This window comes from Lolium rigidum, chromosome 7, assembly GCF_022539505.1.
Source record: "Lolium rigidum isolate FL_2022 chromosome 7, APGP_CSIRO_Lrig_0.1, whole genome shotgun sequence".
NCBI classification, from domain to species: Eukaryota; Viridiplantae; Streptophyta; class Magnoliopsida; order Poales; family Poaceae; genus Lolium; species Lolium rigidum.
This window is the reverse complement of record NC_061514.1, coordinates 64,126,928-64,143,965: the sequence shown is the minus strand read 5'-3', so window position 1 is coordinate 64,143,965 and position 17,038 is coordinate 64,126,928. Positions and strand designations below refer to the sequence as shown.

The 17,038-nt window shown below is 42.5% G+C and overlaps 1 protein-coding gene across 1 annotated transcript; it reads right to left on the bottom strand.

The window, feature by feature from the left end:
* Positions 1-12,110: 12,110 nt before the first annotated feature.
* Positions 12,111-16,462, bottom strand: LOC124675603 (putative glucuronosyltransferase PGSIP8). Its single transcript, XM_047211673.1, has 5 exons — positions 16,100-16,462; positions 14,246-14,501; positions 13,534-13,735; positions 13,304-13,451; positions 12,111-12,902 (listed from the first exon to the last, which is right to left on the bottom strand). Exons 1-5 carry the CDS (start codon positions 16,369-16,371, stop codon positions 12,365-12,367), a joined length of 1,416 nt encoding a protein of 471 aa, XP_047067629.1. The 5' UTR covers positions 16,372-16,462; the 3' UTR covers positions 12,111-12,364.
* Positions 16,463-17,038: the final 576 nt, after the last annotated feature.

Genomic DNA, 17,038 nt, shown 5'->3' with positions numbered 1-17,038 from the left:
GAGGGCCCAGGAGGCTAGGTCGGCGCGGCCAAGGCCCGGGCCGCGCCGGCCACCCCCCGGCCTCCTCGTGGCCCCACTTCGTTAGGTCTTCGGTCTTCCGGAAGCTTCGTGCAAAAATAGGACCCCGGGCGAAAGTTTCGTCCAATTCCGAGAATATTTCTTTACTAGGATTTCTGAAACCAAAACAGCAGTAAACAAGAATCGGCTCTTCGGCATCTTGTTAATAGGTTAGTTCCGTAAAATGCATAAATATGACATATAATGTGCATAAAACATGTAGGTATCATCAATAAAGTAGCATGGAACATAAGAAATTATCGATACGTTGGAGACGTATCAGCATCCCCAAGCTTAGTTCGCTCGTCCCGAGCGAGTAAAACGATAACAAAGATAATTTCGAAGTGACATGCCATCATAATCTTGATCATACTATTTGTAAACATATGTAATGAATGCAGCGATCAAAGCAAAGGTAATGACATGAGTAAACAAGTGAATCATATGACAAAGACTTTTCATGAATAGTACTTCAAGACAAGCATCAATAAGTCTTGCATAAGAGTTAACTCATAAAGCAATAAATCAAAGTAAAGGTGTTGAAGCAACACATAGGAAGATTAAGTTTCAGCGGTTGCTTTCAACTTGTAACATGTATATCTCATGGATATTGTCAACATAAAGTAATATAACAAGTGCAATATGCAAGTATGTAGGAATCAATGCACAGTTCACACAAGTGTTTGCTTCTTAAGGTGGAAGGAGATAGGTAAACTGACTCAACAATAAAAGTAAAAGAATGGTCCTTCAACGAGGAAAGCATCGATTGCTGTATTTGTGCTAGAGCTTTTATTTTGAAAACATGAAACAATTTTGTCAACGGTAGTAATAAAGCATATGAGTTATGAAAATTATATCTTACAAGTTGCAAGCCTCATGCATAGTATACTAATAGTGCCCGCACCTCGTCCTACTTAACTTGGACTACCGGATCTTTGCATGCCATGTTTCAACCAAGTGTCACAAAGGGGTACCTCCATGCCGCCTCGTACAAAGGTCTAAGGAGAATGCTCGCATTTCGGATTTCTCGCTTTTGATTATTCTCAACTTAGACATCCATACCGGGACAACATGGACAACAGATAATGGACTCCTCTTAAATGCATAAGCATGTAGCAAAGTTATTATTCTCATATGAGATTGAGGATATATGTCCAAAACTGAAACTTCCACCATGGTTCATGGCTTTAGTTAGCGGCCCAATGTTCTTCTCTAACAATTTTGCATGCTCCAACCACTAAAATGATAGACCTTCAGTACAAGACGGACATGCATAGCAACTCACATGATATTCAACAATAGTTGATGGCGTTCCCAGAAGCATGGTTATCGCACAACAAGCAACTTAATAAAATATAAGGTGCATAAGTACATATTCAATACTACGATAGTTTTTAAGGCTATTTTGTCCCATGAGCTATATATTGCAAAGGTGAATGATGGAATTTTAAAGGTAGCACTCAAGCAATTTACTTTGGAATGGCGGAGAAATACCATGTAGTAGGTAGGTATGGTGGACACAAATGGCATAGTAGTTGGCTCAAGGATTTTGGATGCATGAGAAGTATTCCCTCTCGATACAAGGTTTAGGCTAGCAAGGTTTATTTGAAGCAAACTCAAGGATGAACAAGTGCAGCAAAACTCACATAAAAGACATATTGTAAACATTATAAGACTCTACACTCGTCTTCCTTGTTGTTCAAAACTCAATACTAGATATTATCTAGACCTTTGAGAAACCAAATATGCAAATCAAATTTTAACAAGCTCTATGTATTTCTTCATTAATGGGTGCAAAGCATATGATGCAAGAGCTTAATCATGAGCACAACAATTACCAAGTATCACATTATCCAAGACATTTTAGAATTACTACATGTAGCATTTTCCAATTCCAACCATATAACAATTTAACGAAGAAGAAACTTCGCCATGAACATTATGAGTAAAGCCTAAGGACACATGTGTCCATATGCAACAGCGGAGCGTGTCTCTCTCCCACAAAGTGAATGCTAGGATCCATCTTATTCAAACAAAAACAAAAACGAAAACAAACCGACGCTCCAAGCAAAGAATACAAGATGTGATTGAATAAAAATATAGTTTCGGGGGAGGAACCTGATGATGTTGTCGATGAAGAAGGGGATGCCTTGGGCATCCCCAAGCTTAGACGCTTGAGTCTTCTTAAAATATGCAGGGGTGAACCACGGGGCATCCCCAAGCTTAGAGCTTTCACTCCTCTTGATCATAGTATATCATTCTCCTCTCTTGACCCTTGAAAACTTCCTTCACACCAAACTTCAAGCAAACTCATTAGAGGGTTAGTGCACAATTAATAATTCACTCATTCAGAGGTGACACAATCATTATTTTCACTTCTGGACATTGCATAATGCTACTGGACATTAATGGATCAAAGAAATAAATCCAACATAGCAAAAGAGGCAATGCGAAATAAAAGGCAGAATCTGTCAAAAACAGAACAGTCCGTAAAGACGAATTTTAAGATGGCACCAGACTTGCTCAAATGGAAAAACTCAAAACTAATGAAAGTTGCGTACATATCTGAGGATCACGCTCGTAAATTGGCAGATTTTTTCGAATTTTCTACAGGGAACTGTGCCCAGATTCGTGACAGACAGCAATGCTGTTTCTGCGCAGCGATCCCAAATATAACATCAACTTTGACATAGAAACTTTACTTGGCACAAAAACATGATAAGGAGAGGTTGCTACAGTAGTAAACAACTTCCAAGACTCAACAAAACAAAAAATTGCTGTAGGTAAAAACATGGGTTGTCTCCCATAAGCGCTTTTCTTTAACGCCTTTCAGCTAGGCGCAGAAAGTGCAAATCAAGTAACATCGAGAGTAGAAGCATCAACATCATAGCTTGTTCTAATAATAGAATCAAAAGGCAACTTCATTCTCTTTCTAGGGAAGTGTTCCATACCTTTCTTAAGAGGAAATTGATATTTAATATTACCTTCCCTCATATCAATAACAGCACCAACAGTTCGAAGAAAAGGTCTTCCCAACACAATTGGACAAGATGCATTGCATTCGATATCCAAGACAACAAAATCAACGGGGACAAGGTTATTGTTAACCGTAATATGCACATTATCAATCCTCCCCAAAGGTTTCTTTTTAACATTATCGGCAAGATTAACATCCAAATAACAATTCTTCAATGGTGGCAAGTCAAGCATATCATAAATCTTTTTAGGCATAACAGAAATACTTGCACCAAGATCACATAAAGCATTACATTCAAAGTCATTGAATTTCATTTTAATGATGGGCTCCCAACCATCTTCTAACTTTCTAGGAATAGAAGTTTCAAGTTTTAGTTTCTCTTCTCTAGCTTTTATGAGAGCATTTGTAATATGCTTTGTAAAGGCTAAATTTATAGCACTAGCATTAGGACTTTTAGCGAGTTTTTGTAAGAACTTTATAACTTCAGAAATGTGGCAATCATCAAAATCTAAATCATTATGAGCTACAGCAATGGGATCATTGTTCCCAAGGTTGGAAAAAATTTCAGCGAGTTTTATCACAAGCAGTTTAGTCAGTTTTAGCAATTTCGAGCGGTTTTGTGCTCTTTGCACTAGGAGTAGAAACATTGCCAACACCAATTATGTTACCATTGATAGTAGGAGGTGCAGCAACATGTGAAGAATTAGCATTACTAGTGGTGGTAATAGTCCAAACTTTAGCTACATTATTCTCTTTAGCTAGTTTTTCATTTTCTTCTCTATCCCACCTAGCACGCAGTTCAGCCATTAATCTTATATTCTCATTAATTCTAACTTGGATGGCATTTGCTGTAGTAGTAATCTTATTATCAATATCATTATTAGGCATAACTTTCAATTTTAAAATATTAACATCAGAGGCAAGTCTATCAACTCTAGAAGCGATAGTATCAATTTTATCAAGCTTTTCCTCAACAGATTTGTTAAAAGCAGTTTGTGTACTAATAAATTCTTTAAGCATGGCTTCAAGACCAGAGGGTACATTCCTATTATTATTGTAAGAATTCCCATAAGAATTACCATAACCATTACCATTAGCGAAGGATATGGCCTATAGTTATTACCGGAGTTGTTCCTATAAGCATTGTTGTTGAAATTATTATTTTTAATGAAATTCACATCAACATTTTCTTCTTGAGCAACCAATGAAGCTAAAGGAACATTATTTGGATCTACATTAGATCTACCATTCACAAGCATAGACATAATCACATCAATCTTATCATTCAAGGAAGAGGTTTCTTCAACAGAATTTACCTTCTTACCTTGTGGAGCTCTTTCCGTGTGCCATTCAGAGTAATTTATCATCATATTATCAAGAAGTTTTGTAGCCGCCCCCAATGTGATGGACATAAAGGTACCTCCAGCAGCTGAATCCAATAAATTCCGCGAAGAAAAATTTAGTCCTGCATAGAAGGTTTGGATGATCATCCAAGTAGTCGAGTCCATGGGTTGGGCAATTCTTTACCAAAGTTTTCATTCTCTCCCAAGCTTGAGCAACATGTTCGAGTATCTAATTGTTTAAAATTCATTATGCTACTTCTCAAAGATATAATTTTAGCGGGAGGATAATATCTACCAATAAAAGCATCCTTGCATTTAGTCCATGAATCAATACTATTCTTAGGCAAAGATAGCAACCAATCTTTAGCTCTTCCTCTTAATGAGAAAGGAAACACTTTCAATTTAATAATATCACCATCTACATCTTTATACTTTTGCATTTCACAAAGTTCAACAAAATTATTGAGATGGGCAGCGGCATCATCAGAACTAGCACCAGAAAATTGTTCTCTCATAACAAGATTTAGTAAAGCAGGTTTAATTTCAAAGAATTCTGCTGTAGTGGCAGGTGGAGCAATAGGTGTGCATAGGAAATCATTATTATTTGCATTTGTGAAGTCACACAATTTAGTATTTTCAGGGGTATTCATTTTAGCAACGGTAAATAAAACAAACTAGATAAAGTAAATGCAAGTAACTAATTTTTTTGTGTTTTTGATATAGAGAGCAAGACAGTAAATATAGTAAAACTAGCAACTAATTTTTTGTGTTTTGTTTAGGTGCAGCAAACAAAATAGTAAATAAAATAAAGCAAGACAAAAACAAAGTAAAGAGATTGAGAAGTGGAGACTCCCCTTGCAGCGTGTCTTGATCTCCCCGGCAACGGCGCCAGAAAATTATGCTTGATGGCGTGTAACTCACACGTTCGTTGGGAACCCCAAGAGGAAGGTATGATGCGCACGGTAGCAAGTTTTCCCTCGAGAAGAAACCAAGGTTTAATCGAACCGGTAGGAGCCAAGAAGCACGTTGAAGGTTGATGGTCGCGAAATGTGATGCGGCGCAACACCGGGGATTCCGGCGCCAACTAGGAACCTGCACAACACAACCAAAGTACTTTGCCCCAACGAAACGGTGAGGTTGTCAATCTCACCGGCTTGCTGTAACAAAGGATTAAACGTATCGAGTGGAAGATGTTTGCAAAGAAAACGGTAAAACAAGTAGATTGTATGCTATGTAAAGAATAGGACCGGGGTCCACGGTTCACTAGAGGTGTCTCTCCCATAAGATAAAAGCATGTTGGGTGAACAAATTACGGTCGGGCAATTAACAAATAGAGAAAGGCATAACAATGCATATACATGACATGGTAAATATAGTGAGATTTAATTGGGCATTACGACAAAGTACATAGACCGCCATCCAACTGCATCTATGCCTAAAAAGTCCACCTTCGGGTTATCGTCCGAACCCCTCCGGTATTAAGTTGCAAAGCAACGAGACAATTGCATTAAGTATGGTGCGTAATGTAATCAACAACTACATCCTTAGACATAGCATCAATGTTTTATCCCTAGTGGCAACGAGCACAACACAACCTTAGAACTTTACATCACTCTGTCCCGGTGTAAATGCAGGCATGAACCCACTATCGAGCATAAATACTCCCTCTTGGAGTTAAGAGTAAAAACTTGGCCGAGCCTCTACTAGTAACGGAGAGCATGCAAGATCATAAACAACACATGAACAATAGATTGATAATCACCATAATCATAGTACTCACTATCCATCGGATCCCGACAAACACAACATATAGAATTACATATAGATGATCTTGATCATGTTAGGCAGCTCACAAGATCTAACAATGAAGCACAACAAGGAGAAGACGACCATCTAGCTACTTGCTATGGACCCATGGTCCAGGGGTGAACTACTCACTCATCACTCCGGAGGCGACCATGGCGGTGTAGAGTCCTCCGGGAGATGAATCCCCTCTCCGGCAGGGTGCCGGAGGCGATCTCCGAGAATCCCCCGAGATGGGATTCGCGGCGGCGGCGTCTGCGTAAGGTTTTCCGTATCGTGGCTCTCGGTACTGGGGGTTTCGCGACGGAAGCTTTAAGTAGGCGGAGGGTCAACGCGAGGGGCCACACGAGGGGCCCAGAGGCTAGGTCGGCGCGGCCAAGGCCTGGGCCGCGCCGGCCACCCCCCTGGCCTCCTCGTGGCCCCACTTCGTTAGGTCTTCGGTCTTCTGGAAGCTTCGTGCAAAAATAGGACCACGGGCGAAAGTTTCGTCCAATTCCGAGAATATTTCTTTACTAGGATTTACGAAACCAAAAACAGCGAGAAAACAGAATCGGCTCTTCGGCATCTTGTTAATAGGTTAGTTCCAGAAAATGCATAAATATGACATATAATGTGCATAAAACATGTAGGTATCATCAATAAAGTAGCATGGAACATAAGAAATTATCGATACGTTGGAGACGTATCAAATACCTATGAAGAGGTTGACTTGGGTCAACCTAGGTCATATGACATTAATGGAGGAAATTAAATCTTAATAATATTCAATGAGAGGAAATTATTTTCCTCAAGAAATAAATAAGAACTCTAATTAATATTTATAATGAGAGGAAATTATTTTTCTTAAAGATAACATGAAATCCACTCACCTAATAAACATGTTGATTGATAGTTTAGTAAGGGTAATTTATGTGTGTGCTTAGTCTAGTACTTAGGCTTTGTGTGGTAATTGTGTGTATTGTACTCGTATTTAGACGCTAGTACCGAGGAGTACACCGAGGAGGAGGAGGACTACTTTGAAGAGGAAGAGAACTTTGATCACTACTCCAACCAAGGCAAGCTATTATTAATGCAAGCTAACATTCTTGCAAACTATACTCTTGCAAGCTAATATTCTTGCAAAGTGCAAAGCTCTACTAGAGCAAGGCACACTCACCAATTTACTTTAGGCTTCATGATCCCATCCCAAGTTTTATTCTTACAAGCTTTTACTTTGATTATTATAACTTGATTTTATAGTTAACTTTGGTCTAGAGATAGAATACTACAAGAGTATCAAATTTAGCCTAGAGCAATGAAAGCTAGATAGCACCCCTCATGATTAGTTGCTAGTGCTAACAAATAAAATTGACTACTCTAGATGGGAACTTGTGAAATGAAATGACTTTGAAAACCTTGGAATGATGAGTCATTCTATTGAAAGATTTTGAAGATGAATGTGACTTGTGAATGACATGGTGAACTTTACAAAAACTGATGGTTGGGTTCGGATGCGATACCATTCCAATTTTGCAAATACCCCCACAATACCCGACATGGGTAAGGGCTTAACTAGAAATTTATGTGCTTTAGTATGGGTTCCCTCTAAACAAGCGTCATCGGGGTTATGCCGAGGGCTGCCTCTACAAAAGAAATGATGTGATATGACGTGAATGAGGTGAATTGTCCGGCCCAAGCCCTGTGCGGTTCCGGGTTAACGAGGTTGGTTTTCACTAGGGAGGCCAAGCTCATGGGGAGAGGTGCCTGTACTAGAGTATATAAGTGAAAGGTTATGGTTGGTAGTCCGCACACGGAGTGTGATAAATCAGGGCCGATTAACCACGACGGATTATTGCAAATGTTGTGGCACAAGTGTACGACCTCTGCGAGTGTAGAACTATTCGAATAGCCGTGTCCACGGTTACGGACGATTGGAAAGGCCATACTTGTTCCAGTCATCGGACCATTTTTTCAAAAATGTGACATGTGAAGGGTGACTTGTGATTTGAACTTGAAATGGTGACTTTGACTTGAATCACAACGAGTTGTGGGAATGACACTAATGTTCCCACTTGAGTTAGTCTAGCGACTCAAGCATCTTTACTAAATGTTTATGAAATAAACTTGGCTTTATGCAAATAAACCTAGAGCTTAGCATCCCCTTACTATAGTTGATAGTGCTTACATTAGTATTAGTTTGCGAGTACTTTAAAGTACTCATGGCTTTGTCCCTGGCTATTCAAATGGCCAGACTATGAAGGAGAACGACGGCACGAGGAAGATGGACGGCGGGACGTCTACGACAACTAGGATCACTCTCGACGTCAACGGTTACTGTGGAATAGATGGACCGCAACCGTTACTTCGCTTCCGCTATGTGTTTTGTAATAGGATCTCTAGATCCACTATGATGTATTAAGACTGGATCATGTGATCCCTCTATGTAAGACAATTATGTGATGTAATGAATGATGTGTTGTGATATCAATCTATTATGTCTCGCAAAAACAATATTCCTGGGATTGCGATGAATGGCATAATAGGCATCTGGACTTAAAAATCCGGGTGTTGACAGCATGCGTGGCATCGTGGGAGGTGAAGAGTTGGGAGTTGGAGTTGGCGTTGGCCTGAATGTCAAAGAAGATCTCGGTCTGTTACTTGGCTACGAAGGTGGCTGCTGCCTTGGCCTTCTTTGCCCTCACGGAGGCGTTTCGGGCACCGCGCTTCTTGGTCTCGAGCGCCCTCTCCATCACTACCATCTCTTTCTTCGGGGCCTTTACCTTGCGATCGACGGTAGGGGCAAGGTCCATGGCCGCGGCCGCGGCGATGTCCTCTAGGGTGGTGGCGACGGTGGGCTAGTGCATTGGAATTGGCACCGAAAAATTGGAGTGGAGTGGTGGGAGATGGAGTGGTTTTGTGTGCCACTGGCAGGAAGAGCCATGGAATAGAAGAGGGGGACGCACGCATAGTCCACGCCAACGCATTTCGAGCCCAAATTTAGACTAGAAATGTGTCGCCGCGAAGGCCTCGATTTGTTTGTGTCGGTCCACCCGTCTGGATCTTACATGCCGTCCTCTCAAGGCGGACAAAAACATATAACAACGACCTAGATCTATTTTATGTGGAACCACTAGAGATGCCCTAACACACAACGTGCAATATTATAAGTGACGACAAAGCACTTGCATGCGCCTCTAGGCAGGGACAGGCCAACAGAAGTGCATCATGTAACCCATAATTTTTGGAGGGCCCCTAATTTTTGATTTGGCCTTATAGGCATGGTTATCCATCAGAACTAGGGGTGTAAACGGATTGGATTGGATTTTGCTCATACCATATCCTTTACCATATATTTTTCTCGGATTCAGATCGGAGCGGATTTTGATCGGTTTCAGATTCGGATGCGGATATACCGGACTACGGATTCGAATCGGAAATGAGGCAGACTCGGACCAGAAATAAAAATAGTCTGATATATACTCGCATCGGTAGATAGTTATAGTTCTTGCAAACCTTGAGACAGATTTAAACTTTCAGTCTTGTATAGTCAAGAAAAAAACGAGAAATAATGCGCTAAAACTAAAGCATTGATAGAAATTCAGGGCTAAACATACTCGTCAAATGAATTATACTCGTCAAATGAATTTGGTAACTCAATAACTACTAACGTTGCAAGATTAGTCTGGGCTTTTGACTCAAAAATCGGATTATCCGGTTTAAGACCTTCGGATTATCCTAATTAAATTTCAAATAATCCATATCCGCATGCTACTTGCTATGCCATATCCTATACCGTATCCGAAGCACCACTTCGGAGTCGGATATCCTTATCCGCCGGATTCTTTAAATTCGGATATGGGTATCATAAAACAGATTCGGCACAGGTTTCTATGCGGAATTATCCTATCCATTTACACCCCTAATCAGAACTCATGCCTCACTTCCGCAAGAAAAAAAAGGAACTCATGCCGTACTTCCACAACAAGGAAGAAGGGAATGAAGGCTAAGTGGGCCAGGATCATGTAGGCGCAAAGGCCCAATCAGTAGAAGCCTTCCGCGCGAGAAAAATTGAATGCCAGCGTTAAGACTTAGAGCATCTCCACTCGTCTCTCCGAGAAGCCCCCACGAGCCGTTTTTTACATCCGGACGGCGAAATTCGGCCCAGTCGCGCCCCCGGTTCCTCGATTTTGTCCGGATTTGGGCCTAAATTTATCCGGCGATCCCACGCCATCCCCGGCCCCCCGGGGAGCGCTCGGGGACTCCGGATGGAGCAAAACCAACCGCCCACGCCCACGTGTCTCCTCTTTCGTCCGGACTCCCCGGGCCATCCTCTTTTTCCCCGAGAAACGCCGCTTGGGGAGCACACGACTGGAAATATACTGCCCCCATGACAAAAATTGATCCAATCCGGACGAAAATTTCGCCGGATTTAGGCGTGGGGAGCGCCAACGAGTGGGGATGCTCTTAGGACTCGATTCGTGGACCTCTTTAAGCAGCGAAAAACCGGATGGAACATGTGCATACGCCTGGGCAAAGTTTGGGCTAGGCCTAAAAAGCCTGATGTTTTTAGTCAGGCCTGAACTTGGCCTGGCCCGACTGTCGGGCCTGTAATTTCGGCTCGAACCCAGCCTGAATGAGAAAAAAACCCGACCCGAGAAGCCTAGCCGGCTAAAACACACAAAATTGAAAGCCCAAGCCCGTCACAGCCCGACGCTTAGGCTCAAAATTCAGGCCCGAGTCCGGCCCGAAGTGCAATCCCGACCTGGCCTGGCCCGGGATTTTCGGGTTCGGGCCGTACAGGCCGGGCTGCCCATGCCCAGCTGTACATGTGCTAGCCAACATTGTTTCAAGACATAGAATAATGTGCTAGCCAACATGTGAATAGCTCGTCCAAAAAATAGAAAAAATAGGTGAAAGGATTATTTATGTCATACCAGTACATATATGTACATTTTAACTATGTTTAATTTTTTTACTGATACTTTTTGCGAAAAGGAACCCTAGCATTAAGAGAAACATCGAGCAGTAGTAAGCCCTCAACAAAATGGAAAATTCTAGCGAAATTTTGTAGATGCCCTTCATCTTCAACCTCTAGACTGTATCAACAGCGCACAGCTATTGCCGCTCCTTCCTGAGCCGGCCTGATGTTGTTGAATACGGACGGGAAGTCACCGAAGGGGTCAATAAAATCACATGTCCCAGAGACAAGGAAGAAGGAATAACCGCCAATGAAGCTCCATGACAATCCGAAGATCCCCCGTTAACAGAGGTTCTCGAGAATCACACCACTGGCACAAGCTTCTTGATATCGCTACCGAGATGAACTGAAGCCTGGAATACTTTATTGGAGAAGGCGCTCCCACCAATCATGTACCCTGCAACTGAACTAAACCTTGAACTTCCAAAATCAATCACTATCATGGGTTTTAGATAATTTTTTTCGAGTGGACACCCAGTTAAAAAACCACATATCAGTTGTGTCCGATTCAGTCCGCCGGTTGGTTCGATCTTTGGTTTTTAGCAACCAGGTATCAACAAATAATTTGAGAAGAAACACGAAGTGACACCGACTTAGAGTTCAGGCTCTGTTTTGAACTAAACACAAGTTTTAGAGCTAAAAGTGAACTTTTATCAAAGTTGGAGGATGAAAAGTGGACTTTCTTATAAAATCAACTGTAGCTAAGGCTTGAGAACTCCTTATCTCGCGTGCATTTGCGGAGAGATTTCCTCCGAGCAATCACGTTTCGAAATTCCTTCAGGGCTCATGGAGGTGCAAAAAGGAATAGATCCGGTAGTACTTCAGAAAGTATTTCACGACACTAACAACAAAAAATTGGGCTTTTTTACGATAGGGGAACTGAAGATATCGTTACGGAGAAGTCAAGTTATTTTTCGCAACAACAGTAAATCAAGAAACCAAACAAGATTACTCTAGTTAGCTATTGAGGAAGTACCACACCAAACACATTTTCACACGCATCAATTTTCCCCTTCTCCTGCACTGTATACATCATTTACACGTCCAAGAGGACAATCATGGGCTCCAAACTTCCAATGGTTCCAGTTGGTGTTACAACATTTGTAGTACCCAAACTCGGTTTACTTGTACAACTGAATTGGCCATCAGAATTGCCAATGTAAATTGGGATTAGCTGATTAAATTGAATGACACTAGAAGTGACCATATGTATCTGTTGTTCCCACCTTAGTAAAGCTTGGTAAATTCGACCGTCTGGTTAGGTTCTCCAAGTCTGTAAGCATCCCTCTCAATTAGGTTCTGCAAGGAGCTCATTATCTTCACCAGAGATGCCCAAGCAACCGGCGCGCAGAAAAACGCATAGGCAAACACGGCCAATGCCCTGACCACACCATTCATATACCATGGGCATGCCATCACAAAGAGTGTGCCGATGAGACCAAACCATATTGTGAGAACAGCAAGGGGTTGAAGGATGAAGACACTGATCACAAGTGAACAAAGGGAGAAAGAGCCGAGCAGGTAAAGTGGCCAGCCTAGCAGCGGATGGACAGTCCGGGGTATGAGGAAGAAGGGAACGATGTAAGCTGCAAGTATGGACCATGCTGCCACTACTCTGAGCGTGGTGAGTGAAAACATAATGTTTTTCTCCATTCTTCTGTTGTAACATAGCTTTGACAAACTAGGCCGCGCTAGTCGGTTGACTGCAATTACTCCAATGTATAGTAGAGCCTGGAATAATGCCATCGGTATCTCCGACGAATACCTGTTTCACATCAAGTTCAAACACAGTCAGAAAATGCAATTAATGATGTGCTTCTGAAGTTCTGAATCAAAATTTTGTGCAACACCCTTCCACATGGCAATTGATCATGCTGGTTTACCCATAATATTTTTTAAGGGCATCGAGTTAATGATCTCCTACTTTCTGGAATTCTATCCTAATAAAAGATAAATAGGCATGATAATGCACTTTCTTGTGCATCTTTGTTCTAAAAAAGATTAATGGCGATTCCCATAAGACATGTCACCAATGTCTCTTTTCTCGAACAATTTCGTGCAAGGTGCTTTATTCTCAAACAATTTCGTGCAAGGTACTGTTAGTGTCAGAGAGTTTGAGAATGTAATAGAAATATGGATGAGAAAAAATCTAAGGAAACCACTAACCCTAAAAGTTCACGACGTTGTTCATGCCAAGAAAGCCCCAGAGGTAAGACTGGCCAAGACCACCAGTACCATGGCTTCATCCATGGTGCACTTGGAAATGTAACCACACTATTCGGTCCACACGGAATACTCCAGCGGAGCTTCAAATCTGAAAAAAGTGTCGTTCATTAGTTTTAGCCAAGATAATGAATAGGCGTATAGAATACTGATATAGCGGTAGTCATACTCACAGTAATAAGATGCATCCATCTGATAGCCTAGAGGAAGGCGATAATTTCCATCAAGTTTGCTACCATTAACTGGTGGGTGGAACATTGGTTGGTCAAGCAAATCCGGGAAATAGCCAGTAAGAAAGCCCTGATCTGCACCATCTGGGTTTTTACGCCCAACACCTAGCTCATGTAGCATGTTCTTAAAAACTTCCATAGATGGCTACAAACAAAACAAGCGATTAACAAGAACACTAGAACAGTCAGGCTTTTTGTACAAAAAAATAAAAAAAATGGTTCACTAAATTCTTTGAATTTGACAACAATATTGTTTGGGTGCAAAATATAAGGGTTTCTGTTCAAGGCACATGTCTTAGATAAATACATTAATGCTTTGAAAAACTCCAAGAGGGAAGTACAATCCCCTTGAAAAGAATACGAAGAATCAAGCTGATAGTGTTAAGTTAAACAAACTGAAAAGAAAAACAAGTTGACACTACAAGTAAAAAGATCTATTTTTAATGCAACAAAATGAAGAAAGTAGAACACAGTATCGAATGACAGAATATCACGCCTAAGCTGAAGTACTGAACAACAAACAAAGCATCCCTAAATGATCTCAAGAGTTTTATTCATAACAGTTATAAATAACAAAGCAATTATACAAGTTTATATCTGCAAAAGATACTGAACTCCAGAAGGAAGGAGATATGTGTTGATTAAGCAACCCTACCTTCAGTACGAAGAGGCCTGTGTGGAAGATACACGGGTTGATGAAGACAGCACAGAACTGCCCACACTGAAATAGTTCATCAGTGTTCTGGAGAAACATGTTGTCAGAGTCTAGCATAACAACTCGATCATAGGAAACTAAGGTCCAAGCATACAGCTTATTTAAGGTCAACTTGAATCGTGTGTTGAAGTTTTCTTGTTTTTCGTAAGGATTCTTCAAATTATCTACAGAGACCACCGTCACGCCATCATCCTTCCTACAGAAACAGTTGAAGATGCATAAATAAATAACAGAGTCAAGATTGTACATGCCCAAAAAAAGTCACATTCCAGATTAAGTACGTATGTTGTATGATGCATAATACATGTGAATTCAAGCAGTAGCATGAAGCATGATATAAGAAGTAAAATATAGTACTGTTTGTCGAGCTTCATGCACTAGCCAATGCAACCAAAAGTCCGAACTCATGAAAAGGGCTAGTACAATTCACTTATACACTTCAAACACTGTTAAATACACAGCTCAATAATAACAACTTCCTCTGATCCAAAATGTATGTCTTTAACAGGACAGTGGCAATGTCTTCAAGGTGGTACTTTGATCGTCGGCTTCCATGTAGACATGTTGCCTCACATAAAAATAGCTAAAACAATTCAAAAGCATGTTTCATGATAAATCTTGCAACATAAACTTGATGTTCTGAATGCATAAGTTCTTTTGTTGTAGATAGCGGCACGCAGCTACCAACTTGTAGTAGTATTCCCATATAAGTTGCCCATCTATTAAAGCCAACTTCTAAAAATTCTCAAACTCGACAGCACTTGAAGTACTGAAATTATGTGGAACAGGGGAGAGGCGACCAAGAATAAGATACGGAGAAAGCTTACAGATTCCACAAAACAAAGCTAGAACTTCGTGAAAGCATAAACTTTGCTGGCAAGGACTAACAAGCCAAAACAGAGATAAAATCGACTCTAGTTTGTTGTGGTCACCTAAAACAGTAGAGCATATATTCCCAACTGAAAGTACTTTGTGTACAGCTATATGCAGTCACAATAATAAGCTAACAAGTAGAAGTTGCAGAAAGTCAACAGGTTGACCTTCAGCAAGTCGTACCTAACAGAGGCCAAGTCATCTAGCATAAATAATTCTACAGTGAAATAGCGATGATTAGCAATGAGCCAAGCGTAACTGGTTGGTGGAAATTGGTTGCTCTGATGTGGCAATTTATGAACAAATATTTTCAGAACACAGATGAGGTACTGTTCTTAACAAACTTGAATGCGTTAACTGAACCAACGCGAATATGAGAGCTACCGGCTGAAAGACGGTAATAATAGAACTCAAGACCATTTCCAAGAAGCAAGTATGTGAGCATAAATCTGGCTTGTGCATCCGAAAGTACTGGATAAAACAGTAGCCAAGAGGACGAGTCGAAAGGACACTAAGGAGTAAGGATCCGCGCGCCAAAAAAAAGGCACAGAAATGCAAGATTACAAAAAAGTAAAAACAGGGAGAAAAGATGAATATCGATATAAAGTTGAGAGGAAACAGGGCAAACAGGGGAATGAATTAAAGATGGTGTAACTACGGCAGGGGCGCCAACTTAATAGCAGAGCATAGGTGATATAGATACAAATACGCAGCAAAGAAGAAACCAAGCACCAAGTCAACCAAGCAAGCTATACGGGTCTGAAGAAGAAAAACAAAGGTTGTATGAGGCCCCGATTCAAGTACAGCAAACAGCTGCAAGGTCACGGAGCTTTTGGCACGACGGAAGGATCCAAGGCAAAACCCGGCCCGGGGGAAGGAGGGGGCACACAGGGAGGAGAAGTGGGGAGGGGTAGAGCTTACAGCGCCTGGACCCAGTTGGGCGGGACGTCGAGCGAGGCGATGACGACCCGGTCGGCGTGGGCGGAGAGGCCCCTGAGCGAGCGCATCATGACGCGCGTGGCGACGTAGAACTCGTAGTCGCGGGGCGTGCCCATGTACATCATCGCCGCGTAGGCGTGGCGGCGCGGCCCCGGCTCTCCTCCGACGACGACCGCCGTCTCCTCCGCGGCCAGCGCCTCCGCCGCGAACAAAACCACGACGAGCCACCACAGCCCTAGAAGCCGCCGCCCCATCCCGCCGGGCAGGGAAAGAACCTCCCGCGGCACCAGATCTAGCTACGGGCGGGGATCGCCGGAGCGGAGCGGAGCCGAGCAAAGAACCGTGGCATGAGCCGGCGGCGGCGCACGCGGGCGCGGGAGGGCAGCTCGGCCTCGGCGGGAATGGCCGACGGAGCTGCGGAGGGGTGGGTAGCCGGCGGTGAGCTGTCTCGGGAGGTGGAGCGGTGCGCTGTTTCTTTTCTCCCTCCTCCTCCGCGTTCGCTCCAGCTATGGATGGTTCAACGGGAATGGGAAAGGTGGAGCTGGTCAAGCCGGTCAGTGGGAGTAGAGTAGCAGAGGAGACGAGAGAGTTGGTCGTCTCGCGCTTCACTTCGGCCGTCTCAAATACTCCTCCGTACTTCCTACGTAGACTGGTACCACCACAGTTGTTCTAACCAATCATAATTACGCGCGCGCGCGGTCACCGGGAGGAAAATCCAGGTTGGTTTTGCGTAATCAATCACCTCATGGGATTATTAACCTTGGCCAGGTGAGCAGAGAGCATGTGCACTTCCGGCGATGCTTTCTCGGCGACTGAAGCGTTGAGATCGCCGTTGACTCTGGTTGGAACTCCGGAGGCAACCTGTGTCTGGTTGGCGTTGGCTGGTGGTCCAGGCCGGCAGCGGCATCGCGTCCTCAGCTG

What these genes read in the sequence shown, in the direction of transcription:
- LOC124675603 (XM_047211673.1), bottom strand. Translation starts at nt 16,371, where the DNA reads ATGGGGCGGCGGCTTCTAGGGCTGTGGTGGCTCGTCGTGGTTTTGTTC. An exon ending in CAGGCCTCTTCGTACTGAAG is followed by an intron (nt 13,736 to 14,245) that starts GTAGGGTTGCTT and finishes TTTTGTTTGTAG; the next exon opens with CCATCTATGGAAGTTTTTAA. An exon ending in CAACGTCGTGAACTTTTAGG is followed by an intron (nt 12,903 to 13,303) that starts GTTAGTGGTTTC and finishes GATGTGAAACAG; the next exon opens with GTATTCGTCGGAGATACCGA.